The sequence below is a fragment of the Pituophis catenifer genome, unplaced genomic scaffold, assembly GCF_029215685.1.
Source record: "Pituophis catenifer annectens isolate HBS135680 unplaced genomic scaffold, rPitCat1.0.hap2 SCAF_1, whole genome shotgun sequence".
In the NCBI taxonomy this organism is placed as follows: domain Eukaryota; kingdom Metazoa; phylum Chordata; class Lepidosauria; order Squamata; family Colubridae; genus Pituophis; species Pituophis catenifer.
This window is the reverse complement of record NW_027256881.1, coordinates 325,445,611-325,473,453: the sequence shown is the minus strand read 5'-3', so window position 1 is coordinate 325,473,453 and position 27,843 is coordinate 325,445,611. Positions and strand designations below refer to the sequence as shown.

The 27,843-nt window shown below is 41.2% G+C and overlaps 1 protein-coding gene across 1 annotated transcript; it reads left to right on the top strand.

The window, feature by feature from the left end:
• Positions 1 to 1,084: 1,084 nt before the first annotated feature.
• Positions 1,085 to 27,521, top strand: ATL1 (atlastin GTPase 1). Its single transcript, XM_070931688.1, has 13 exons — positions 1,085 to 1,238; positions 2,184 to 2,318; positions 5,384 to 5,488; positions 7,593 to 7,643; positions 8,811 to 8,867; positions 11,639 to 11,731; positions 14,338 to 14,476; positions 18,593 to 18,720; positions 19,229 to 19,285; positions 22,029 to 22,100; positions 24,376 to 24,807; positions 26,489 to 26,503; positions 27,133 to 27,521. The coding sequence occupies exons 1-13, from the start codon at positions 1,206 to 1,208 to the stop codon at positions 27,244 to 27,246; spliced, it is 1,431 nt and encodes a 476-aa protein (XP_070787789.1). The 5' UTR covers positions 1,085 to 1,205; the 3' UTR covers positions 27,247 to 27,521.
• The last annotated feature ends 322 nt before the right edge of the window (positions 27,522 to 27,843 follow it).

The window sequence follows — 27,843 nt, the reverse complement described above, 5'->3', positions numbered from 1 at the left end:
CTGGAACATGGGAAGATAACTATTCAGTGTTTAGACAGTTTTTCATTACACAGTAATCATGTATTAATATAGCTGCATGTACGTGTCTTGTCCCTACAATATCCTAGTGCAGAATTTTTAAAATCCTTTTATCTACTGTATTTGCCTGGGATATATTATTTCAATGTAAACAGCTAGACTGCGTTTGCCAATTTTCCTTGTCTGGTAACATTTGATAGTCTCTTGTTTGGTTGGCATGATTCCCCAGCCAGAACAAAGATGCTTCTTTATTTTATGTATCTGACCTGCCAATGTATAGGCAGTCTTTCTGAGCAAACCTGAGGATATGGTGTTATATTATGAATTTTGTTTGCCTTTTGAAACAAATGTGGGGCAGTAGATTTTGTAGGAGAGAATCCAGAGGTGGCTGCCTCTTCATTTAGCTGCCAGATTTCCCTAGCAGCCATTGGTCTCAGGCCATTTAAATGGCTTCTTTTGTGCATCTGAAAATTGCAAAAAATTGAGATTCCCAAGATCTCTTTCAGTGATGCAGAGTGTGATGTCTATTGTAGTGTCAGAAGCCGGGTAAAGAGTGAAAGTGAAATCTTGGAGCACCAACTTCTGAGCATCCTTCTAACTTTTAAATTACCCTAATGTCTTGACTATGACTAATGTAACAGAAAATTAGCAAGAGGTATTATTAGACAGTAATATAATATGTTTCATAAATAAAGTAAAATTCAGCTGCTAGTCTATTTCTGTAATTGTCAGAGGGAATTTTCTCTTTCCCTTGAGGCAGCCAATTATTGGGAGGGCTTTACACCTGTCTGGAGGATAGTGGCTAGGCATCTTTTCCTTCCCTCTGCTGTATCCTTTCTCCCTTCCGGCCCCCCAATGTTCCTGTGACCTGATATGTAAGAACCCATGTTTGGTAAGTCAATGTACAACGTTAGCTTAAGCCTCTATGTAACCTCATTGGGACATTGATCAGACTGGTTGTCTTAAACACAGGTGGATTTTCGGAAAAAAGCTATGAATGGAGCTCAGAAGAGGAAGACTCTGGTGGGAAAGCCCACCCAGTACAAGTGCTCATTGTGAAGGATGATCACTCCTTTGAGCTGGACGAAGGTGCTCTCAACCGCATCTTGCTCTCCAAAGCTGTCTGTGATCGGGAGGTGGTGGCTGTGTCCGTGGCTGGGGCTTTTCGGAAGGGAAAATCATTCTTGATGGACTTCATGCTGAGATACATGCACAACATGGTAGGTTTGCACTGGTTTGCTGTAGAGTTTGTGGCCTCATTCTTCATGCTCAGGAACTTAGTACATGAGCAAGCCTGCAGATTGCAATATATGTCTGACTTGCTTTTGGTGCAATTAAGATGTAATTAAGTAAAGTGCCCTCGAATATTAGATTTGATACTTGAGAGATGAATAATGAGAATGTCACAAGGGATAAGATGTGTTGTTGCGGGTAGGAAGTGGGATTCGCCTGCCAGAATCCATCCAAACTGGTAGCAAAATTTCATGCTGGGATTCCACGTATTGTGCAAATATACAGGGTTCAGGATACGGCACAGCTGTGTATAGCTATTTGTAGGTTTAAGATTGGGAGAACAATAACCTGCCTAAGTGTAGCCTGTGACTTAGTTTTGTAGATTTGCATCTGTGATTTCATAACTGAGAATGTCTTCAACCATTTCACATACAAGTAGAGATAATCCTCTGTAATCTGATGAATCATTCCCTGACATTACCAGCCTGGTGGGGAATCTGAAAATGCCAATTAAACTTTTTATTGCCTATTTAATTTTAATTTAATTTAATTTAATTTATCGCATTTCTATGCCGCCCAACTCCCAAGGGACTCTGGGCAGCTTACAGCAAAAATAATGCGAACAATGAACATAGAAAAAATATTAAAAACATTATAAAAACATTTTAAAAACATTAAATATAATGTTTAAAATATAATGTTTGAAATATAAACTTTAAGTTCTTCTGTAGTAAAATGCTTTGTCCAAACTGAAATGGATCATCTTACTTCTCATTCAAATGGACGATCACTGAAAATGTCCAGCTGCTAAGTAATTGTTTGGTTGCTAGCTTCTTTGGTGACCACTAATACTAGAAATAAACTATTGGGATAAAGAAACATGATTTTCCATGGCTCTGAGGATAATAACTTGCTTGCCCATTACTTTGCAGGAGTTGGTTGATTGGATTGGGGATTTTAATGAACCACTCACAGGATTTTCTTGGAGAGGTGGATCTGAACGGGAGACAACTGGCATCCAGATTTGGAGTGAAGTCTTCCTTGTGGACAAACCAGATGGGAACAAGGTTGGTGATTTCTTGTGGATACTCATAACCACTGGCTGGTATCAAACCAGCTGTGATATATTGAATAAGTTATAATGCTGGCTACAGGTAGTCCTCGACTTACGGCCACAATTGAGCACAGAATTTATGTTGCTAAGTGAGAAATTTCTTAAGTGAGTTTTGCCCCATTTTATGACTTTTCTTGTCACATTTATTAAGTGAATCATTGCAGTTGTTAAATTACTGATATGGTTATTAAGTGAATCTGGCTTCCGCATTGACTTTGCTTGTCAGAAGGTTGCAAAAGATTATCACATCGCCCTGGGACACTGTAATTGTCATAAATATGAACCAGTTGTCAAGCATCTGAATATAAACCATGTGACCATGGGGATGCTGCAATGGTCATAAGTGTGAAAAATGGTCATAAGTCACTTTTTTCAGTGCCATTGTAACTTAGAACTGTCACTAAGCTAACTGTTGTAAGTTGAGGACTACCTGGTAAGACTAAGTCATAGGCAGGCAAAGCACAGTGGGTCATTTCATAGAACACACTAAATTAGAACTAAATTTTGTTATGGCTTAACATAATGTGTGGACCGAACCATTGGTTTCCGTTTGCCTAAACTTGTTTACTATCTAACTTTACAAATACAAGTTTTCAGAAAATCAACCTTATTGGCATTGTTGGTATTGGTTTACAACCACTTCTATTCTTCACTCTGCTTTATTAAACAAATAGATTCTTAAAAGAACCCGAGGATATGTAGAGTTGGAGTGGAAATGAAGTGAAGAATTGAGGTCCCAGATCCTGAAATGCATGCAAACAAAATGGGCAACATGTGAAAAAGGAAATGTCAACTGTGGTATATAAAACAGAATCCTATCCAGAGGTGGTATTCAGCCGGTTCGGACTGGTTCGCCTGAACTGGTAGCGGAAATTGCTAACTGAGCTGTGGTAGCACAGTGGTTAGAATGCAGTATTGCAGGCTAATTCTGCTGACTGCCAGCAGTTCAATTCTCACTGGCTCAAGACTGACTCAGCCTTCCATCTTTCTGAGGTCAGTAAAATGAGGACCCAGATGGGTGAGGGCAAGATGCTGACTTTGTAAACCGCTTAGAGAGGGCTGTAAAGCACTGTGAAGCGGTATATAAATCTAAGTGCTATTGCAATTTTTTTTTTACACTGCTGAGACAGTGTTGAAATAGCAAGGCTTTCCTTCCTTCTACACAGGATTCCATTGCTAACGGGAGGAGTATTGCCTCTGTTTAGCCTGAATGGATAAATTGAGCTGGATAGCCACTAGATGTTTTTCTGGCTTCATATGTGGCATCAAACAGGGACATCTGCAAAGGTAGTCAGCAAGGTCTAAGTTGTGGGTGTGACTGGATAGGTGAAGCCCCGCCCCTTTTATGTGCATGGTAGGTATGCACAGCACATTAAAAGGGGGATAAGCTTTGATTGCCCAGATATTTGCCATTTGTGACCACTCCCGCAGACTTCCCTGGTCTCTCAAGGCTGTTTGATTGTACATTTATTTCATTCACACGGTGGTTTACTCTTTTTTTAAATCAAAAAAATCCAGAATACAATAGTGCAAAGCAAATCCCTAAAAAAGTAGAAAATTTGAAAGAGTTAAAACCAAACCAAAGAGAACCATAACAACAATAACACATTAAATGATATCATAGTATGAAGTAAGCCGAAGGCTGGGTGAATAAGGAGGTGATTAATTGTCACGGAAAGCTAACGAGTCTTGGGGTGATGCCAGCCAGATGTAATAAACCAGGAGAGAATTCTATTATTCAGGCTCCTGCATCAAAAAAATATTCTCCCTTGAGTTGTCACATGACAAATCTGGCAAGGGCAGCACCTTCTAGAAAGTCTCTTGTCTTGACTTCAATTTCTAGGCGGGCTCCGAAGGGAGATTATCTATCGGGTATCCAAACCTATGCTACATAGCTCTTTGTATATTTTTGAGAAAGGGGATAGCAAAAGTTTTGGCCCGGAGGCTCCTTTAAAATTTTGGATATGTGTGAGGAGTTTACAAAACGACCGCTGAAGGTGATCTGCTTGTTCACAAAATGATTGCCCCAGTGGTGAAATGTAAAATTTGTTACTACCGGTTCTGTGGGTGTGGCTTGGTATGTGTGGGGGTAATGTGACTGGGTGGGTGTGGCCAATTTTTTTTTTTTTTTACTTTTAAAAGCATTTTTTTGGCCGAAGAGGTTTTAGAAAAAATGCTTTTAAAAGTAAAAAATAATAAAAAAAAGATGATTGCGCGGCTCAGCTGGGCATGGGGGGGGGGGCAGGGATTTTTGCTACCGGTTCTCCGAACCACCCGCCGCCATCCCTACTGGATCGTGCGATCCGGTCCGAACCGGGAGCATTTCACCCTTGTGGCCAATCACAAAACATCCATGTACCAGATGGTAAATTAACCCTCTAATTCACACATGCTTTCTATCATTCTGGTGGGATTTTTTGGGACCCCAGACCATGCTTGCAAATAAGTAAGATGCTGAAAGCTAATATATTGGATTTCTGTGTTGCCCATCTCACTAATACAGTAACTCTGGGAAGCTTATAATATTGTATAATAAAAGTTAAAAACTGCCAAATGCTTCGTTCTGTAGTAGATCAGCTGTCTGTCTATTTTTTGTTAAAAAGTCAGATGGACCAGGAAACTAGAAGGCATATTTTGGGTACCATATTACTTATCCTTACATTAACAATATTTTGTCTAAGTAATTGACAACTTAGCTCAGTAATGTATTAGTAATCAGTGTAGCATCTTTGGAAGAAAAGTAATTAATTCACAGTAAAATGTCTTCTGAGCACCTCAGCCTATATTCCTGGACGATAAAGGCTACCTCTAGCCCTCCGAATAAGAGATGCTTAGAAAAACAATAGGATCTTCATTTGTTGCAGACAAAATCTATTGAGAACATTCCTTAAATGAGTCAGATTTGAAGTTTTTCCAGTGCCATAACACAACTGAAGCCAAAGACTTTGATTTTTTTAAGCAAATGTAGTGCCTAAGAGCCTCATTTTGTATTCTCCTCTCCCTCTCATGGCTTTACAGGTTGCTGTACTGCTAATGGATACTCAGGGCACCTTTGACAGCCAGTCAACACTGCGGGATTCAGCCACCGTCTTTGCTCTGAGCACCATGATCAGCTCCATCCAGGTAATAGACAATGTCAGTGGCAGTGCCTCTGCAGTGTCAAATGCAGTGACTTATGATCATTTTTCACACTTAACAACCATTGAAGCATCCCCATGGCCGTGTGATCAAAATTCAGACGCTTGGCAATGACCCATATTTATGACAGTTGCAGTGTCCTGAGGTTATGTGATTGATCACCTTTTGCGACCTTCTGACAAGCAAACTCAATGGGGAATCCAGATTCATTTAACAACTGGGTTACTAACTTAACACTTACAGTGATTCACTTAACAATTGTGGCAAGAAAGGTCTAAAATGTGGCAAAATTCACTTAACAAATATCTCGCTTAGCAACAGAAATTTTGGGCTTGATTGTGGTCGTAAATTGAGGAGTACCTGTAGTATCAGTGATGGATATTGACTCTATATAGGCCATATAAGAGAGCCAGTTTGGTGTAAAGGTTAAGACATCAGGTTAGAAACCAGGAGAGTGTGAGTTCTAGTCCTGCCTTAGTAACAAAGCAGTTGGATGACCTTGTGCCAGCCACTCTCTCTCAGCCCTAGGAAGGAGGCAATGCCAAAACCATTTCTGAAATTTTGCAGAGAAAAACTGCAGGCACTTGTCCAGGCAGTAGAACATCAACATAAGGCTTTCTCTGCTCTTCTACATGATCCCAGGGTAGGTGAGGTTTCAAGGGGGAAAAGTTAAGGCCGCAGTGCTCTTTCTAGTTTACATGCCCTTTACTGTCTTACTAAGGTTGAAATCATTGATTATTTTTAAAAATAGAATAAAATAGAATAAGAGATTTGAAAGGGACCTTTGAAGGTCTTCTAGTTCAAGCCCCTGCTCAGACAGAAGTACACCATTCCAGACAAATGGTTATCCAGTCTCTTCTTAAAATCTTCCAGTGTTGGGGCATTCAAAACTTCTGGAGGCAAGTTGTTCCACTAATAAATTGCTCTAATTCTCAGGAAATTTCTCCTTAGTTCTAAGTTGCTTCTCTGCTTGATTAGTTTCCACTTCCATTGCTTCTTGTCCTGCCCTCAGGTGCTTTGGAGAGTAACTTGACTCCCTCTTCTTTGTGGCAGCCCCTGAGATATTGGAACACTGCTATCGTGTCACCCCTAGTCCTTCTTTTCATCAGACTAGACATTAAAGACCTGCTTTTTGCAAGATCCAGTGATCATAGAGTCTTTTCAGTGCAGGAGCCAGAGCATGCAGCGTTTTAGTACCTGAATGGAGACACAGGGATGTATGACTGCAAAATGGTGATGGTGGAACTGCTAAATTGTGATAGTTCATATGAGCGAGCCAAACTATATGATAGATGGGGTGAGAACAAAATAGTTACATATTGCCCTAAACAATTATCGTTGGCTTGTGGTCTGGCCTGATAAGGACTAATTCAGTGTTTCCTAACCTCTGCTCCTTATGCTATGTGGACTTCAACTCCGAGAATTCCCCAGCCAGCATGTCTTACATGTCTTAAAATTGTTAAGGTTGGGAGACATTAGAATAGAATAATAGAATAGAATAGAATAGAATAGAATAGAATAGAATAGAATAGAATAGAATAGAATAGAATAGAATAGAATAGAATAGAATAGAATTCTTTATTGGCCAAGTGTGATTGACAGTGGTGGGATTCAAATTTTTTTACTACTGGTTCTGTGGGTATGGTGTGGCTTGGTGAGCGTGGTGTGGCTTGGTGGGCATGGGTTGGTGGGCGTGGCAGGGGAAGGATAGTGTAAAATCTCCATTCCCACCCCACTCCAGTGGAATGTTACTGCAAAATCCCCATTTCCTCCCGATCAGCTGGGACTCAGGAGGCAGAGAATAGATGGGGGCAGGGCCAGTCAGAGGTGGTATTTACCGGTTCTTCGAACTACTCAAAATTTTCGCTACCAGTTCTCCAGAACTGGTCAGAACCTGCTGCATACCACCTCTGGATTGGACACACAAGGAGTTTGTCTTTGGTGCATATGCTCTCATTACTCCAAATAGAGACCTCTTTAGGAGTACAACACAGGTAGCAGGAAATAAATTGCATACACACAAAGCATGCAAGAAGATAAGAATTTTCACAGCCATTTTTACCCAATTCTGGCTTTGTTTTGTACTCAGGTGTATAATTTGTCACAGAATGTACAAGAAGATGACCTTCAGCACTTGCAGGTAACTCTATGCTGCTTACCCATCTCCTGCTCTGTCCATAAGAGTTGGACAGTTCTATTCACTATAATTCTGTACAGAAGTACTGTTTGTTCTTATGGTGCAAAGATATACAATTGTGACTTAGCATTATTACTATTTATTCAGCTAGTATTTAATTAGTTTTGATGATCTCATGTGTTTATTTACTACCATTAGTCTTATTATTGCTAACAATATCTTTGGGATCAGGCCTGGGATTAGGAATATCCCAAGGATAGATACAGATACAGATACAGATTAACAGAATTGGAAGGGACCTTGTAGGTCATCTAGTCCAACCCCCTGCCCAAGCAGACCCTACACCATTTTTGACAGACGGCAGTCCAGTCTCTTCTTGAAAGCTTCCAGTGATGAAGCTCCCACAACTTCTGAAGACAAGCTGTTCCATTGGTTGATTGCGCTCACTGTCAGAAAATTTCTCCTTATTTCCAAGTTGAATCTCTTCTTGTTCAGTTTCCATCCATTATTCCTTGCCTGGCCTTCAGGTGCTTTGGATAAAGATTTTAACAACATTTACACGTCAGACAAGTTACTTTGTACTTTTAAAGCAGACTTCGGCCAAATGTTTGACGCCTTTAGTTTGTATGTGAGCTTCAAAGATCCCTTTAGAGCTGTGGAAGGATAACACAGAAGTCACAACTTCAGCTTTGTGGTATCTTCAGTTTAAAATAATACATTAAAAGGATTCAACCATACTGTGATCTATACACCTTCAGTTTCATACTTGAAGCCCTGTTTTTAATCTTATGGATGAAAGTTGTCCAGATAAAGACAATAGGTTTTGTGGCACTTTAAAGGTAACAAATCACTTATGTCAGCCTTGGAAGCCATATTAGGTTGGAACGCTGACAACTTACTTAAACGTTTACAGACTGGAGTCCATTGACGCACTCACATTTGGTGTGTCTGATCAAGAGAGGTGTCATCAGCAAAAGCTGATGCCATAATAAATTGACTAAATTTTAAGTTGACTGCTTCCCAAACACTCTGAATTGAAAACAATGGAAGTAGTGTAATATTCAGCTCCAGTTTAAAAATAAAGCACTGTGATCATGCAATATAAGCAAAACTATTTGTTAACACATAGGTCTTGTTTAAAATTTCTCCCTGGCTTCCTTCTTGTTTCAGCTCTTCACAGAATATGGGAGGCTAGCCATGGAAGAAACCTTCCTGAAGCCGTTTCAGGTAAGAAAATAATTGAGAGGTTTCCTGTGCAACCTGCAGAAATTATGTTTTGTAAATTGCACAGATAATCTTGAGGTGGCACTCAAACAGAAATGGAAACCTCTATACTCCGAAGAGATAACTCAGTTCTTCAAAACGACCACCTGCCATTGCCTTAAAGTATGGCTATATCATCAAGTTGCTATTCAGCGCTGCAGCATTACACACCAATATTATTCTATTTTGGATTTCTCAGTTCCTATCCAGCACAGCCATGGACTATGCTCCCATTCCCTGCACAATTCTGAGCTTTGTAGGTATAGACACACCCCAGCATCTGGGATGTAGAAGGAGCCACTTTACAAAACAAATTAAACTCACTGCTTAGTGCAGAAATCCAGATTAAAATATCTCTGGCAGATGACTATCCAACCTCTGCTTGAATACATCCAGTAAGCTCCCCCTTTTCTGGATAATTGATTACACTGTAGAACTGCATTAAACCTGCCATGCCATAACTTAAGATCACCCTTCCATGCCCTGTCCTCTGCAATGACAGACAACAGATCTTCTTGGTGACAAGCAGTGGCATCTGCAGGATCTTGATGCTTTTGAAGGTGAAAACCACATTGTGAAGTGGCATCCTAAACTCTGTCTGTTTTGGGTGGGTGAGCAACAACAGGACACACAGAAAAGGGCAGGGCTTGCAACATACCCTGTTTCCCTGAAAATACGACCTTCCCTGAAAGTAAGTCCCAGCTTGATTTTCACATGTGCGCCCAATATAAACCCTACTCCCAAAATAAGCCCTAATTAAGATCCCCCCCCACTCCAGAGTGCACGGATAAAAATTAAGCTAGGGTGTGTGTGTGAAGCTGCCTTACTACTTACCTTTGGACAATTGTAGCCAGGCCTCACACACCCTGACAACTGCCTCTCTGGCCCATTTCTTCTGCAGACGGCAAGGCTGGCAAGGCTTTCCTGAGGGCCTCTCTAGCTGATAACAAAGCTCTGAATCAATCTGGAGCTCTGTTATCGGCTGCAGAGGCCTCCAGGAAAGGCTTGCTGGCTGCAGAAGAAGTTCCTAAAGGCCTCTGACAGTGAAAAGGAGGCCGGGGGATGATGTGTGCAAGTGAGGTTAGTCAGTTGATGACATCCCCCCCGAAAATAAGACCTGGTGCCTTTTTTTGTGGTAAAAAAATAAAAAATAAGACAGGGTCTTATTTTCAGAGAAACACGGTAGTTTATATCAGCCTGTCCCTCTTGCCATTCCTTAAGACGCTTCCTGTGACATTCAGAGCTTCTGCACCAGAGACATTCCTTGTGTGTCTATCACACCTTTTTTTTTTTAATTTGATTTATAGGCCGCCCTTCTCTGGAGACTCAGGGCAGCTTACAATGCACTAAGCAATAGCCTTCATCCTTTTGTATATTTATACAAAGTCAGCTTATTGCCCCCACAAACTGGGTCCTCAATTTACCTACCTTAGAAAGGATGGAAGGCTGAGTCAACCTTGAGCCTGGTGAGATTCGAACCTGCAGTAATTGCAGGCAGCTGGTCTTAATAACAGGGTGCTTTAGACCACTGTACTACCAAGGCTCTACCTTTACTTGGGCAATAAAGCGTCCTGCCCTGCCCTGCCCTGCCCTGCCCTGCCCTGCCCTGCCCTGCCCTGCCCTGCCCTGCCCTGCCCTATCCTATCCTATCCTATCCTATCCTATCCTATCCTATCCTATCCTATCCTTTCAGTCCAAGAAAAGCACAGTCCTATCCCCCTCATTCATATTTTCTCAAGACTCAAACAATTTTCAGTCTCTTATCAAAGGACTTCATTTCTAGTCCCCCAATTATCTTTGTTGCTCTTGTCTAAACCTGACTTAAATCTTTAAAGTGAGAGGCTCTAATCAGTTGATCGATCAACCAACCAACTAATCATTCAAAATGTTTAAACTGACCAATAGCTGCAGTTTTCTGGGAGCTTTAAAACAAACACAAACACATAAAAATACAATTTGAGTTAAAACGTACCTAAACAAAATGCAATAAAATACAAAATAAAGACACTCTGTAACCTAGGTAGCAAGCAAATTGGTCATCAAAACCTTCAAGCAATATTAATTAATATACAAGTAGAATATGGTTCAAATATAATTCAGTATTCAAGGTGAGATCTGATTAATGCAGAATAGGCTGGAATTAATTTGCTGAAATTTCCATGATTTCAACACCATAGTTCTGTTGATTCTGATGTTTTAACTAATTTGTTTTAAAGGAGTTGTAAATTCAAGGCTGAGGTTAGCCATGAAAGCCAGCTGGGTGACTTTGGGCCAGTCACTCTCATCTCACAGGATTGTGGGGAAAATAGGAGGAGTAAGATATGTTGGATATGTTCACCGCCTTGAGTTATTTACAAAAATAATAAAGATGGGATATAAATAAATAAACAATAATACTTTTCCTTTGAGAAGTATAAAGCATCAAAGAGGCCAATTTTTTGTTTCTATAAAATCCCATATTGGTTGCTTTCAGTAATGAAATTTGAGTGTATAGCATTGGAAGTTTCCTGGATAGAAGGTTAATAAATAAGCACTGCAAATGTTTATAATTTTCAATAAACAACTTGCTACAAATCAGCTGATTTCTTCAAAATGAAGCAGTTTATTTAAACCTCATATTAAACAGGTAAAAACACCCTGTTGTTCCATACCGAACAATGCATTTAAATGAATGCAATGTTTTCGTCGCTTGTACGTTGTATTCACTTTGCTCTTGGTTTTTATCACATTTATAGTCTCTTATTTTCCTTGTTCGTGACTGGAGCTTTCCCTATGAATTTGCTTACGGGGCTGAAGGTGGAGCCAAATTTTTGGAAAAACGTCTTAAGGTTAGTATTAACAGTTGCACGCGTTCTCATTTTATTTTCCAGCTTAATAGACGCTTGTTAAAACAGATCAGACAATAATGAAATAATCCTCACAGATTAAGGTTATCAAATTAAATTTAGTTAACAGTGAATCAATGGTAGTACAGGGGTTTAAGGCACCCTGTTATTAAGCTGGTTATTAAGATTAAGACCAGCTGCCTGCAATTACTGCAGGGTTCGAATCTCGCCAAGGCTCAAGGTTGACTCAGCCTTCCATCCTTTCTAAGGTAGGTGAAATGAGGACCCAGTTGTGGGGGCAATAAGCTGACTTTGTATAAATATACAAAAGGATGAAGGCTATTGCTGAGCACATTGTAAGCCGCCCTGAGTCTTCGGAGAAGGGCGGCATATAAATCAAATTAAAAAAAAAAAAATTTAGAGTCATTCTTGCAGGGGAAAAAAATCAATCACAATTTTAAGGTACTGTTGTTAAATTTACTGCAGAGGGCAGCAGAGAGGAAAAGGCTGGTTGGCCAATGAGAACTTGAGCATCACACTCTTTGTGTGATGTTTACAGCCCCTTAACATGCACTCAATTTTGGTGGCATGACTGGGGAAAAAAAAGTGAATTCCTGCACTTCTATGATGGAAAGGTATGAAAACATTTTTCTTTTTTGCAATTCTAAAATAGGCTTTATGCATTTAAAAGAAAACATGCACCTTCTCTCAACAGGAATAAAACTGGAAAATCCTAGCCCCGTTCCCTCTGACACAGGTTAACCCCCTGATACAGCCTTTGCACAGTGGCTCAGTGGCTAAGATGCTGAGGGATGTGGTGGCTCAGTGGCTAAGATGCTGAGCTTGTCGATCGAAAGGTCGGCAGTTCAGTGGTTCGAATCCCTAGTGCCACGTAACGGGGTGAGCTCCTGTTACTTGTCCCAGCTTCTGCCAACCTAGCAGTTCGAAACCACGTAAAAAATGCAAGTAGAAAAATTGGGACCACTTTTGGTGGGAAGGTAACAGCGTTCCGTGTGTCTTTGGTGTTTAGTCATGCTAGCCACATGACCATGGAGAGGTCTTTGGACAGCGCTGGCTCTTTGGCTTTGAAACGGAGATGAGCAGCGCCCCCTAGAGTTGGGAACCACTAACACATATGTGCGAGGGGAACCTTTACCTTATAGCCTTTGTATCATCTCTTTGCCTATTCCAGACTGATTTTCTCCAGACTAGTTCTTATGTCTGTGGTTCACAGTGAGGAGGGTAGGAGTAGACCATTTTCTTTAGCTAGACCACACAAGGATGATGATGTTTTTTAGACCTCTAAGAAGTCTAGAAGGTGCATCGATCGGTGTGTGATGATCTTGTCAAATGGGTAAGGTCGAATTGTTTTAAGGTTTGGGATGGTTAAAATACAAACAAGTTGCATTAAGTCTTGTGAAAACTGAATTCATTTATTTTGCCATTTTTAAAGCCAAAGACATCTTAAAAAAACAGAAAATCATACTCTTAAAAATTTTGAAATTTTGCTATCAAAATATTATAGCCCAGTCTGGAGAGGGCACAATGAGCTTTGAGGATTGCCTCCAAGCTGTGGGATGGTTCCTGCAAAATCTTTTGTCCAAAAGATGATGCATGAAATAAGAGATGGATAACTTTAGGACTTTTGTGCCAGTAGAAGTTTGACACATTAATGAACCTGTTTTTTTTAAACATATATGCAACTGTGCAAAAGCACACTAAGTACTTTCTCCCGCCACATGGTGAGAAGGTGAGGATTTCTTTGTGGCAGCTGCCTTCTTCAATCAAACTTGGAGGAATTTGGACCTTTAAGTGCTACACATAGGATTTCAGCAGTGGCAGGAGGGATGAACCCAGAGGGAATTTGTCTTCTACTTGAAGATAAATAGAGGCTGGCATTGATTCAAGAAGGTTTTCCAGGGCACAGTTTACAGCAGTATTTTTCAAACTATAAGTGTGTGTGGATTCTGGCTGAGGAATTCTGGGAATTGAAGTCCACACATCTTAAAGTTGCTAAGTTTGAAAAAGATTGGTGTAGAGGCTATGCTTTGAAAGGATCTCTCTATGCCTTTTTTTGTATACAGGTAGTCCTTGACTTACAACAGTTCGTTCAAAGTTACAATGCCACTGAAATAAGTGATTGATGACCGTTTTTCACACTTACGACCATTGCAGCATCTCCATGGTCACATGATCAAAATTCTGATGCTTGGCAACTGACTCATATTTATGACGGTTGCAATGTTCCGGGATCCTGTAATCATCTCTTGTCACCTTCTGACAAGCAAAATCAACGGGGAAGCCAGATTCATTTAACAACCATGTTACTAACTTTTTAACAACCGCAGTGATTCACTTAACAACTGTGGCAAGAAAAATCAGACATGGGTCCTGAGTCTTTGGAGAGGGGCGGCATACAAATTGAATTAATAAATGAATTAATAAATGGGACAAAATTCACTTAACAACTTAGCAACGGAATTTTTGGGCTCAATTGTGACCGTAAGTCGAGGACTTCCTATACCAAGATGCAACAATGGAATCCCCAGGTATGAATAACGGATTTATACTTGTCCTCCTTAAACGAGTAATTGTCTGCTTGTTCCCAGGTTTCTGGAAACCAGCATGAAGAGCTGCAGAATGTGCGGAAGCATATACACTCCTGTTTCACCAACATCTCCTGTTTCCTTTTACCTCATCCGGGTTTGAAAGTAGCTACAAATCCCAATTTTGATGGGAAACTCAGAGGTGAGTTCATTGGCATCGGTAAGAAACCAAGCAGCACAAAAACTGAGAGTTGGAGCTGTATCCAGAGGTGGGCTTCACATAATTTAACAACTGGTTCGCCTAGGGCAGAACCGAAAATGTGAGCGTGTGACTTCAAACACACGGCAATTTCATGCGCGCGGCTTCCAGCACACCTTCTCGGTGAGTAGAGTGGGCGAGGCGTGGCAATCAGCTGGGCTGCATGGGCAGGGCGAGTGAGCCAGAGAGTGAGATATATAGGATGGGATAGCGCCTGGGTGGGCAGGTGGGCGGGCCCAGCCGGTGGTCGGAACTACCGGTTTGCCTGAACCAGTCTGAAACGGCAGCAGCCCACCTCTGGCTGTATCATAGACAAATTTGAGGCAGGGTTTGCAGAAGTGTGTGTGTCTATGGCTGTTTTAGGGATAACGTTCATTTTCAATCAATCATAATAGAGCAGGAAGGGACCTTGGGGATCTTTTAGTCCAAACCCCTGCTCAAACAGGAGACCCTATACCAGTGATGGCTAATCTGTTTGCTGTCGCGTGCCAAAAGCAGGGGGAACGCGGGGTGGTGGTGGTGGTCACGTGCTCACATGCCCACACCCATAATTCAATACACCCCTCCCCCCATGCATGTGCGCGCGACCCCCCCCGCGCTCCCCCCGCTTTTGGCATGTGATGGCCCGGTTGGCCCAGTACGCCTGTTTTTTTGCTCTCCCCAGACTCCAGAGGCTTTCTTGAAGCCTGGTGAGGGTGAAAACAGCCTTCCCCTGGAGGCCCTCCGGAGGCCGGGAAATGGCGTGTTTCCTGACTTCCAGTGGAACCGGAAGGCCTGCTTTTCACTCTTCCCAGACTCCAGAGGCTTTCTAGGAGCCTAGGGAGGGCAAAAACGGCCTTCCCCACCGCTCTGGAGGCCCTCTGGAGGCTGGAAACGGCCCGCTTCCTGACTTCCAGTGGGCCCGGAAGGCCTGAAAATCAGCTTGCCGGCACACACATGCACGCTGGAGCTGAGCTAAGGCAACACTCGCGTGCCCACAGATATGGCTCCACATGCTATCTGTGACCCATGTGCCATAGGTTCGCCATCATGGCCCTATACCATTTCAGACAAGTGACTGTCCAATCTCTTCTTAAAAACCTCCAGTGATGAAGCACCCACAACTTCTGACAGCAAACTGTTCCACTGGTTAATTATTCTCATTGTCAGCAAATTTCTCCTTAGTTTCAGGTTGCTTCTCTCCTTGATTAGTTTCCATCCATTGTCTCTTGTCCTACCTACAGGTGCTTTGGTAAACAAGTTGACCCCCCCTCCTTTTTGTGGCAACCTCTCAAATACTGGAATGCTGCTATCATGTCACCCTTAGACCTTCTTTTCTCTAGACTAGCCAAACTCAAATCTTGCAACCTTCTTCATATGTTTTCATCTCCAGGCCTTTAATTATCTTTTCCCAAATTTTCCATCTTTTTTGTAATGTGGTGACCAAAACTGGATGCAGTATTCCAAGTGTGGTCTTACTAAGGATTTATAAAGCGGCACTAATACTTCACATGAATTTGATTGTATGCCTCTGTTTATACAACCAAGTATTATATTAGTCTTTTTGGCTGCTGCCGCACACTGTGCTGGCTCATGTTTAAGTGATTGTCCATTAGGATCCCAAAAGGTCCCTCTCACAGTTTCTGTTTTTGATCCAGGTTTTGCCTGTTCTGTACTTTCATTCTCAAAAGAGAATGAAACTGACCAGATGGTTGGAACTGCATGTCTCCAGTTTTTTTCTGCTTAATTAATTATAGCCATGTGCCTTTTTTCTTAGATGAGATTTATACATTATTTGTTTATTTATGCAGTAAGTATGCCACCCCTCTCATTAGCCACCCCTCTGGGAGCCTTACAATGCCATTAAAGCATATTTATAAAAACATTAAAATTAACCACTAATCACACACCTAATCTTACTTGACTTACAATCACAACTGAGCCCAGAATTTCTGTTGCTAAGCAAGAATTTTGCCCCATTTTACGACCTTTCTTGCCACAGTTGTTAAATGAACCACTGCAGTTGTTAAGTTAGTAACATGGTAAGCGAATCCAGCTTTCCCATTGACACTGTAGCCATCATAAATACATGCCAGTTGCTAAGCATCTGAATTTTGCAATGATCGTAAGTGAAAAATGATCTTAAGTCCATTTTTTCAGTGATTTTGTCACTTTAAATGGTCACCAAATATACGGTTGTAAGTTGAGGATTACCTGTAAGGGCTAAAAACCAAGAGGATGAAGCAATATGGGGGTGGGTTTTTATCTCTCACTTGACCAACCATTTCCAGCATAGAGTGCCCCTGTATCAGTATCTTGGGTCAACCAGAAAAGCCAGGATTTAAGGCACTTCTGAAGGAGACGGATCTTACCTCTGGTGGCAAGATGTTCCAGAGGCCACTGCAGAGAACGCTGATGGGATCTAAATGGGAGACCTCTTTTGCAGAGGGGCAGGTGGGGCGAGCCCATCCCATTGGGGTGAGACAGTTCCTCAGATAATTTGTACTCTTCTGATTGCCGTTCTAAGAGAATTTTTCTTGACCCATTCAGATACCTTCAACACGATTAGAGATTATTCCTTAAGGGAAAACCATGACCTCTACACAGAAGAGGAGAACAACACAGCAGTATCATATAGGGACAAGGTTTATTTCGTGATCGAATTAGGTTTCTGATTGGGCCATTCTAACTGGCCTCTGGACTCGTGGGCATCAAGCCAGGTTTTGCAAAGGCAGTAAACTCTTTTGCCCTAAAAGACACATTTGTTGATCAATAGTTTTCAAGCTAAGGGTTGCAAAGGGGCCTGTCTAGTCATAAAGTGACATTATTGCGATATAGATATTTCAACAGTTTTTGGAGGAAAGTAAGATTCTGCCAAGTTCTTTGGAGAAATGCTGCGTCTCAGGCTATGCCATGGAAATGTCCAGGGAAGGAGGAGACCTTTGAACAAACTGCTGGTATTGTTCTCTCCTAATTTCCAGTATAATGTTAAGATAGGCATGATGGATCTGATAGTTCCAACCCTCCAGGATTAATCTTTCAAGAACTGTGTGATCTTAACAGTCATGGCCATCTCCAGGTAAAGGTTTAGAGGATGGAATGGAATGGAATGGAATGGAATGGAATGGAAGGGAAGGGAAGAGAAGAGAAGAGAAGAGAAGAGAAGAGAAGAGAAGAGAAGAGAAGAGAAGAGAAGAGAGAAGAGAAGAGAAGAGAAGAGAAGAGAAGAGAAGAGAAGAGAAGAGAAGAGAAGAGAAGAGAAGAGAAGAGAAGAGAAGAAGAGAATTCTTCATTGGCCAAGTGTGATTGGGCACACAAGGAATTTGTCTTGGTGCATACACTCTCGGAGTACATAAAAGATAGTAGATCATGTCAGAAGGTCCACCAATAAAATATTAGTGAGGACAATCCAGACTACACAAAAGGAGCATGGTGGCTGGGCTCATCCATTGCATTAGCACTTAGACTTATATAGTGCTCCATATAGTGTTTTACAGCACTCTCTGGGAGGTTTACAGTGTCAGAATATTGCCCCCATCAATCTGGGTCCTCATTTTGCCGACGTCGGAAGGATGGAAGTCTGAGTAAACCTTGAGCTGGTCAGGATTGAACTCCAGTCTATGGTCAGAGTTAGCTTGTAATACTGCATTCTAACCACTGCACCAACAGATTCATAATTAATTAATTAGTTAATCCATGATATGATCTGCTTCTGTTGACCATCTGACCATGATAAAATTTATCATCTTAGGTCAAATGAAGTAGGCAATGTCTACCTGAGCTATCCTGAGCTTTTCATCCCCAATTGGTACTGTGGAAAAGTTCATATAAATGACATTATGTGATATCTGCCTTGATATCTTATTCATGGATAGCAATTAAAAATATGTTGACAGAAAGAGTCCAAAAGATCCATGTCATAAGTTAGGAGACAGTATTTTGGACACTTTGATATATAGAATTCATTATTTTGATTTAGATAATCATTGGTTTACTCTGAAATCTCCTCAGTTCTTGGGGTTTCTAGTATTTGCATTACAAAAGGCACACTTATAAATAGGGTTCATGTTCCCCTTACAGAAATAGATGATGATTTCATCAAAAACTTGAAAATCCTGATTCCATGGCTATTGAGCCCCAAGAGCCTGGATGTCAAGGAGATCAACGGAAATAAGATCACCTGCCGAGGCCTTGTGGAATATTTCAAGGTGAGCTGCAAGTATAAAAGAGAGGGCTTTCTGGCTTCAAAGCCTCCATTTTCTAGGGATCAGTGGCTAAGGTCCCCTTGCCATATTGGGCTCATGTAGAAACAGAGAGCAATCTCTACTGGAACAGATTTCTCCAGAAACAGTTTAGAGCTTAAACCCCTTCAGATGTGGCTGAAGTAGAATTTTACCATCTCTAGTGACAGGGCTAGTAATTAGGACTGCTATGCGTTGCACTTAAATCATATTTAGAAGTCACAGCTTTTCCATTCAATAACTTTAAAAAATCCCCCAAAGACAGCATTTTTTAGATATATTTGGAATCGCCATTAAAGGCATAGCATCCACGACATAGTAGACGTTATATGGTTAATATGGTTAATTAATATTGTAGCTCTATAAGTAGGAACTTAAAAACACTTTTAACATTTTTTGACATAATATTTTGTGGGCAGGTTTTAAATGATGTTCCATATATCACTTGGAGTTTTTTAATTTGTTTTTCTCCCAGGCCTATATTAAGATCTACCAAGGAGAAGAGCTCCCTCATCCAAAATCAATGTTGCAGGTAATTACTGCATTCTGTGGGGGTTGGGAACATAAGTTTCTATCGGAAGGAGAAAGCATTTTTTCCCTATCAATTCCTATCAATCACGAGAGATGACTTACAGAACGAATCAAGTCCCTTAAAGATGTGTGAGATGCTCAGATCTTGCACTTCCCATTAATTTGGGAAGGGCACCAAATTAATGGAATTGAATACAGTGATGGGAGAACATAATAGAGAGCCCACTACTATGTGCAAATGGCCAAGAGGTCATAGTGAGATCTCTCTCTTTAGGTAAAGGTAAAGGTTCCCCTCACACATATGTGCTAGTCGTTCACAACTCTAGGGGGCAGTGCTCATCTCCGGTTCAAAGCCAAAGAGCCAGTGCTGTCCGAAGATGTCTCCGTGGTCATGTGGCCGGCATGACTAAATGCCAAAGGCGCACGGAATGCTGTTACCTTCCCACCAAAGGTGGTCCCTATTTTTCTACTTGCATTTTTTATGTGCTTTCGAACTGCTAGGTTGGGAGAAGCTGGGACAAGTAATGGGAGCTCACCCCGATACGCGACATTAGGGATTCAAACCAGTGAACTGCTGACCCTTCGATCGACAAGCTTTAATCTCTCTTTAGAAACATGCAAAAACACTCACAATTCAATCCAGTCTTGCTTTCAGAATAAACCATAAACCAGTTTTTTAGATGCTTTGCTAATGTATACGGGTGTATCCTCATGGTTGAAAAACACTGAAACATTTAATTTTATTCAAGTATAGTAAAATAATGTTTACTTGACATAAATGTCAAGGCATCTTGGTCAAAATCATTTGTTATGCCTTCTCCAGGTCTATGTTACATGTTTGTCTTTGGCCCTAAGAAGATATAAAGTAGGAAGGAGTCCTAAGTGTGTCTCTAGGCCAACTTTCCCCACCCTAGTACCCTCCAGATGTGTAAAATACTAGCTTTCAAAATTTCTCCATGATGTCTGGGAATTGTAGGCATAGTAATTTAACACTTTGGAGAAAATTTTGGTTGGGAAAGAGTTCTCAGTTCTATAAAGAGCGCAGTAGACTAAGTGCTGTTAAAGTAGCACCTACCTGCCAGCTGCCTGCAATTACTGCGAGTTCAAATTTCACCAGGCTCAAGGTTGACTCAGCCTTCCATCCTTTCGAGGTAGGTAAAATGAGGACCCAGATTGTGGGGGCAATAAGCTGACTTTGTAAAAAAAAGAACACCGCTTGGGGGGGCTGAAAGCCTTACTAAGCAGGTATATACAAAAGTATGAAGGCTATTGCTTAACGCATTGTAAGCCACCCTGAGTCTCCGGAGAAGGGCGGCATATAAATCGAATAGATAGATAGATAGATAGATAGATAGATAGATAGATAGATAGACCTTTGAGACTTCCTGTTCCCAACTCCTTGGACTGCAGCCTTGAAGTGAAAGGTGTATGCTGTAGATCAGTGTTTCTCAACCTCAGCATTTCTCAACCCAGTAATAGGCTGGGGGATTCTGGGAGTTGATTTCCACACATCTTAACGTTGGTGAGGTTGAGAAACACTGTTCTAGATGATCCTGATGTTACTCCATTCCATCTACTGACTGCCATACAGGCTCCTTTACAGGGGTGCTATTCAGCAGGTTCTGACAGGTTCTGGAGAACTGGTAAATTTTGACTAGTTCAGAGAACCGGCAAATACCACCTCTGGCTAGCCCCAGAATGGGGTGGGAATGGAGATTTTGCAATAACCTTCCCTTAGGAGTGGGGAGGGAATGGGGATTTTGCAGTATCCTTCCCCTGCCACGTCCACCAAGCCACACCATGCCCACCAAGCCATGCCCACAGAACCAGTAGTAAAAAAAATTCGAATTCCACCACTGTTCCTTTAGCTTGCAAAAACTTGCCTGATGCTCTCAATCCAAATGGCTTCCGTTTTCTCTCCCAAAGATGCTTTTTTCGAGGCAAGCAGACTTTCTGGTTTTTCTTTGAAGACGTTTCACTTCTCATCCAAGAAGCTTCTTCATCTCAGAGCTGAGAGCTGAAGAAGCTTCTTGGATGAGAAGTGAAACGTCTTCAAAGAAAAACCAGAAAGTCCACTTGCCTCTTGAAAAAACACCTTTGGGACAACCATGACCTGGATGACTGAGAATCTCCATAGACATTTCCCTTATCTCAGTTTTTCTCCCCTTTCCATCAAAATTGCTGAACAGTGAGGAAAAAAGCAGTCATCACCTGCTTTATCATCAGCTCCTTAACTGATTAACTGAGGACTAGAGGAGAGAGTTTGTGGGAAGTATTTAATTAAAGCATATAATAACCTCTTCCCAGGTTAAATGTGTCTTCGCTAGGAGAGAAAAGGGATTGTGGATGGAAAAAGTGAATTGATTGGAGTCACCGTGAAAGAATTTTTACAAGTAGTAGAGAAGCTATTTGTGTACTATTCTGTTGGGTGCTTATTTATATAAGATTTAGATTTATCTCCCTGTCTTTGCTCCAAGAGTTCAAGGCAATGTGCAAAGCATTTCTTCCAAAAAATGTGTTTTTTTCTTGTGCTGAGTGAGAATGATTCCTCCAGAACCATCCAGTGGTTGACATGGTTTGCTTGATCCTGACTTTGAGCTTCCCTGATGCTTTAGGAGAAAAAGCATCCTTGCTTGCAATTAATAAACTCACAGTATTTTCCAACTGTTATGGTCAATGGCCTCCTGTTTCCATAGCAACATTTTTTTTCCTCTTTGTCCCTGTTCCCCATTCTGCCTTTGCAGGCCACTGCAGAAGCAAACAATCTGGCAGCTGTTGCCACTGCAAAAGATACTTACAACAAACGAATGGAAGAGGTAAGGCTCAGAATCTGTCCCATCATTTTTCTAAGGAGCCGTAGCTCCTTCATTCCATGTAAGGCCTTGGGTGATCTGTTGTCTTCTGAAGAGCCAGTGTAGTTCCAAAAATATGTGATCTGGATCTCAGGGGTAGGTCTTTGAGCTTTTCAGCCCCCAGAATTCATTCAACATTGCTGCATTACAGTCTGATCATCCCGTCCCCAAAAGTCATCTGAAATCTTGTGAATTGACGATATGGTTGCAAGATTTTGGACATTTCAATCTGGTTTTTCTTTTTAAAAATATGTATTTTGATTTAATTGGGATAAGGGACCACTGACACTGCAGTACTAACTTCTGATTTGTATATACCCTGTTTCCCCCAAAATAAGACATCCCCTGATAATAAGCCCAATCGGGCTTTTGAGCGCATGGCAATAAGACTAAGTGCTTATTTCAGGGTTCAAAAAAAAAATAAGATAGGGTCTTATTTTTGGGGAAACATGGTATCTATATCATATAGGACTAATATGATTAAGAAATCACAATCAGATAGTCTGCGATTACCTGTACTGAAATACTTTATCCCAGTAAAAACGTTGAACAACATGTTGCAACTCATTTCACTTTAGATAATCTGCTTTGATCAGACCCCATTTGAATCCATTTCCAAATCCTGCATTTTAAGAAGGTTTCAGAGATAGTAGAACAAGTCAGACAAGGAGCCTTGGTAGTACAGGGGTTTAAGGCACCCTGTTATTAAGCTGGTTATTAAGACCAGCTGCCTGCAATTACTGCAGGGTTCGAACCTCGCCAAGGCTCAAGGTTGACTCAGCCTTCCATCCTTTCTAAGGTAGGTGAAATGAGGACCCAGTTTGTGGGGGCAATAAGCTGACTTTGTATAAATATACAAAAGGATGAAGGCTATTGCTGAGCACATTGTAAGCCGCCCTGAGTCTTCGGAGAAGGGCAGCTTATAAATCAAATTAAAAAAAAAAAAAAAAGGACAGTGAAGCTGATCAGAGCAGTAGAAACTAAGTCTTATGAAGAAAAATGTAAAGAGCTAAAGATGTTAAATCACTATAGTATCCAAAATGAGAGATTCCGTGGACTCCCATGGATGTCAAGCAGATCAAGACTTGTTCCAAGGGAAAGACATGTAATAATGATCTATCGTTTAAATGTTAAGGGCAGTCCAACAGTGGAACTACCGTGTTTCCCTGAAAATAAGACCCTGTCTTATATATTTTTTGAACACCGAAATAAGCGCTTGGCCTTATTTTTGGGGAGGTCTTATTATTTTGGGGCACATGGAACAAGATGGGGCTCCTGTTGCTGTCTTACCTGATTTCCAGCTCTGCATTTAAATATTTTCGGGGAAGGCTTATTTTCGGGGGAAGGCTTATTTTAGTGCATGCGCTCAGAAGCCCGATTGGGCTTATTATCAGGGGATATCTTATTTTCGGGGAAATGGTAGTTATCCAAAACTTCCTTTTACTTGATGGAATCAAGTAGAGCGTAGAAGACATTTATTGGAGATCTTTTAATTGCAATTCCTGTACTGAGCAGGAGGGTGATGGCCTAGTTACACGTTATATGAGTGAAGAGTCCTCCACTCCTTTGCTCACCCAGAATACCTTATGCCACCAGGCTTGAAATTTTGGGCTTAGACAACTTAGAACTACGCCACCTTCGGTCTGACCTAAATGTAGTACACAAAATTATCTGCTACAACGTCCTACCTGTCAATGACCTTCAGCCACAACAATACACGAGCACATAATAGATACAAACTTAAGGTAAACTGCTCCAAACTCGATTGCAGGAAATACGACTTCAGCAACAGAGTTGTCAATGCCTGGAATGCACTACCTGACTCTGGTCTCTTCCCCAAACCACCAAAACTTTAACCTTAGACTGTCTACTGTTGACCTCACCCCATTCCTAAGAGGTCTGTAAGGGGCGTGCATAAGCGCACCAGTGTGCCTACCGTCCCTGTTCTACTGTCACCATTTATCCGTATCCATTTCCTGTATTCATAATTGTGTTTATACTTATATCTGTTATCTTATACATGCTTGACAAATAAATAAAATATAATAAATGAATAAACCAGCTTTCTCAGCCTGATGAATTGACTTCAAATTCCCAAATAGTATGACTTTTTTTCATACTGCCTACTCTAGGACTTCTGGGATTTCAAATCTAACACATCTGTGGGATGCTTCATTTCTTTGGTCAGGGGTTTACCCTGTTGTGTTCTTTTTAAAAATGCTTTACTTGCTTGTTTCAGGTGTGTGGGGGTGACAAACCTTTTCTTGCACCCAGTGACCTTCAGAATAAACACCTGGAGCTCAAGGAAGAGGCAGTGCGGCAATTCCGTGGTGTGAAAAAAATGGGGGGTGAAGAATTCAGCCGTCGCTACCTCCAGCAATTGGAGGCAGAAATTGACGAGCTCTATGTCCAGTATATCAAGCACAACGACAGCAAGAACATCTTCCACGCTGCTCGCACCCCAGCCACCCTGTTTGTCGTCATCTTTATCACTTACGTCATTGCTGGTGTCACAGGCTTCATTGGATTGGACATCATAGCCAGTCTCTGCAATATGATTATGGGGCTAACTCTGATCACCCTTTGCACATGGGCATACATCAGATACTCCGGGGAGTACAGGGAGCTGGGGGCCGTCATAGACCAAGTGGCAGCAGCACTCTGGGACCAGGTAAGAGCTCACTATCCGTTCTTGAGCCTTAACACTAGCATTCCTATCAAGCCTTTAGTCCCCCTAGATCAGGGGTCTCCAACCTTGGCAACTTTAAGCCTGGAGGACTTCAACTCCCAGAATCCGCCAGTCAGCAGACAGCAGTTTGGAGAAACCAATAAAGAAGGGTATTTGTAGTTCAGGGATGAAATGAGTCTTTGGTGCTCTCTAAGTTTGCTTTCTTGCAAATGTTTCATTACCCAAACTAGGTATAATATCATCAGTGCTAATAAGGAGTGGAGTTTGCTCTCAGTGACCCCTCAGTTTGGAGAAGGTTTGCCGTTCAAAAGGACATGTTCTTTTACATTGCAGGGAATAGTTGCACAGAGACTATGAAGGAGATTTAGAGGGCTGAAAATCACTAGTAGGCATCTTAATGGTAAATGAAAAGATCAAAGTCAAATAATGTTTGCTCTCTTGACTTCTCCAGGTATGGAAAACCCTAGAGCCATGTTTCTTAACCTTGGCAACTTTAAGATGGGTGGACTTTAACTCTCAGAATTCCCCAGCCAGCCATCTCAAAGTTGCCACAGTTGAGAAACACTGCCCTAGAGAGGCTACTGGTCAATATAAAGAGAATTTGAGGGAAGATTAATGTTCCCCAATGGATTTACCCTCTAGATATGAGAAGGCAGCCGTAAAAGGCTCTGGTTATCTTTTCAGTAATTAAAGTAAAAGATTTAAAAGCAAATGCATCTCTGATCAGAAAATCCTTAACAAAAATCATGTCTTAAGTCCCATATGGCATTAAAGCAGAGGCACATATAAACCAGGATGCCTTGACATCTTCTTTTTGTGAGGACCAGTGTTATAATGTCTGTTTTTCAGCTGGGCCCTCTCCTGTAAGCTGAATTGGCCAAGTTGCTTTGTGAGTAGTTGAGATTGGTTTAAAAATCACTCCCAATTTGATGGTGTTGAAAGGTGAATTATTATGGAATATCATTAAAACAACAACAAATGTACAGTACATGCATGAATTTGGATTGTGCCCAAATTTGTCTCCAAGATGATCCTTCTAAGAGTGCCCTGATAAATAAGCAAGAGTGACAGATGGTGCCCAGTTACTTGATGGCTATAGCAAAGAGTGTTCTAATCCAACAGGTTGAGGAAGGTTTGTTTAGATTATGTTACTGTGTTGAACTAGGCTTCCTGGGTTTTAGTCCTTGTATAAATATCTACGCATAATGCACTTAGAAATCTTGTCTTCAGATCTTAGGCTTATCTAATGTTTATATGGTTTATATATTATCTTCCAGGCAAAAATCATGAAAACCATGTACTTAATAATCTGAACTCTCTCTTTATTGATGGTTCAAGAGACCCCTTCCCAAAAGAAGTAAAAGAATAAACAGCAAATATATAGAATTGATATTAAAGTAATTAAGTTAATACTTAGCTTAAATATAGAAGGGTGGTGTTGCGAATAGATAGCTTTTGATTTGATGAACTGGTGGCTGGAAAAATGAATGAGGCAACTTTATAGGTTCAGTTAGCAAGAGGAAGAGAAGGCAGAATAAACTGAATGCACCCTCTCCAGCCTGCTTCAGGGTACAGTGGGAATGGGAATATAAATGCAAGGACATCTTGTGTTCTTTCTCTCACCTTGTTTTTTTCTTTCTTTTTACAACTGCCTTTTCTGCAGGGCAACACAAATGAGGTAAGCCAACTTACTGTTATGCAAAAGCAATTCCTTCTCCACTAGTATACATATATATGAATAACTGTGCATGTGGATTCATAATACTTCAAGGTATTTGTATTATCAGTAGTTTTAAAATCTTTCCCATCCTAGGCTGGAATTGGGAAGGCAGCTGCAGAATTTGACTGCTTGCCTCATTTTGGAATTCAGATCAGAGACCAAAAAACCCTGTTTAATATGGCTCTCAGGGCATACCGCACAGCCCGTTGTTACACGCAGATTGTACAGCAAAACAAGTAGGAGAAGGGCCCTGTGTATCCATTAAATATGCTGTTCTTCCCTGTAATGTTTGCTGGGAAAGGATCCAGGTCCCTGATGGTAGAGGAAGCAGGGTCAGCTCTCTAGAGAATACCATCCCTGCAATAACTTAAAACATCAATTCCTCTGGCAAAAAGCAGATTTCTACATGTAGTTGAACGGAGGAATTTGCACTGTGTTTTCACATTTTACATAAATTCTATCAGTAATTGAAAAGACAAGGCATTCGCTTGAGATAAAGCGAAAAAGATTGGATACATGCAGGATCTGCCTGCTTAGGAGTAGTCCGCGAGAAGAACAGCTGAAAACTTTTTTGTTTTGGTTTTCAGGCTTTGTACAAACTTTACAGCGCAGCTGCCACACACAGACATTTGTACCATCATGCTTTCCCTACAGCCCAGAAGGTAGAGCCCAAGGAAGGGACAGAGAAGAAAAGTATGTAATCCAGATGCTTTCCACAGAGGTGCAAGAAATACATCATTAAAACACGTTAATCACTTCTGCATCCATGTACCAATCTCTGGCACTCCTCAAAACGGAAGATGGAGAAAAATGATAACTCATTCACATGCACCAATGGCTTAAGTGTGGCTGCTTTAATTTGGACAATGCCCTGCTTGAGAGTGGATGAATCAGCATGACTGTCATTTTCTTTTTAAAAAGGAGGCAGTGACTTAATTTTGCTGCAGACTCAGTACTCTTTGGTTCTCTAGAAAATGCTGTTACTTTCAGATCTTTTTAAGAGCATAAGGCCAGAGCCAGAGATACTAATTGTTTCTCCTTTCATCAGATTTTTTTTTCTCACAGCTGAGCCATGCCATCCCAAAGAAGAAAGAATGGGATGTAGCAGCAGTGCAGCTGATGATCATGTACACAACTGCTTGTGTGGGCTTCTCTGAATCTGAGCCCCTTGAGTCATTAAGACCATTTTAGGCTTTCTAGGGGAAAAAAAGAGACTCTCTTTTGAGTCAAATTCAACTCCTGGTAACTTCATGGATACATCCATGCAGTTTGATGAAGAGAAGTATGCAAATTAAACC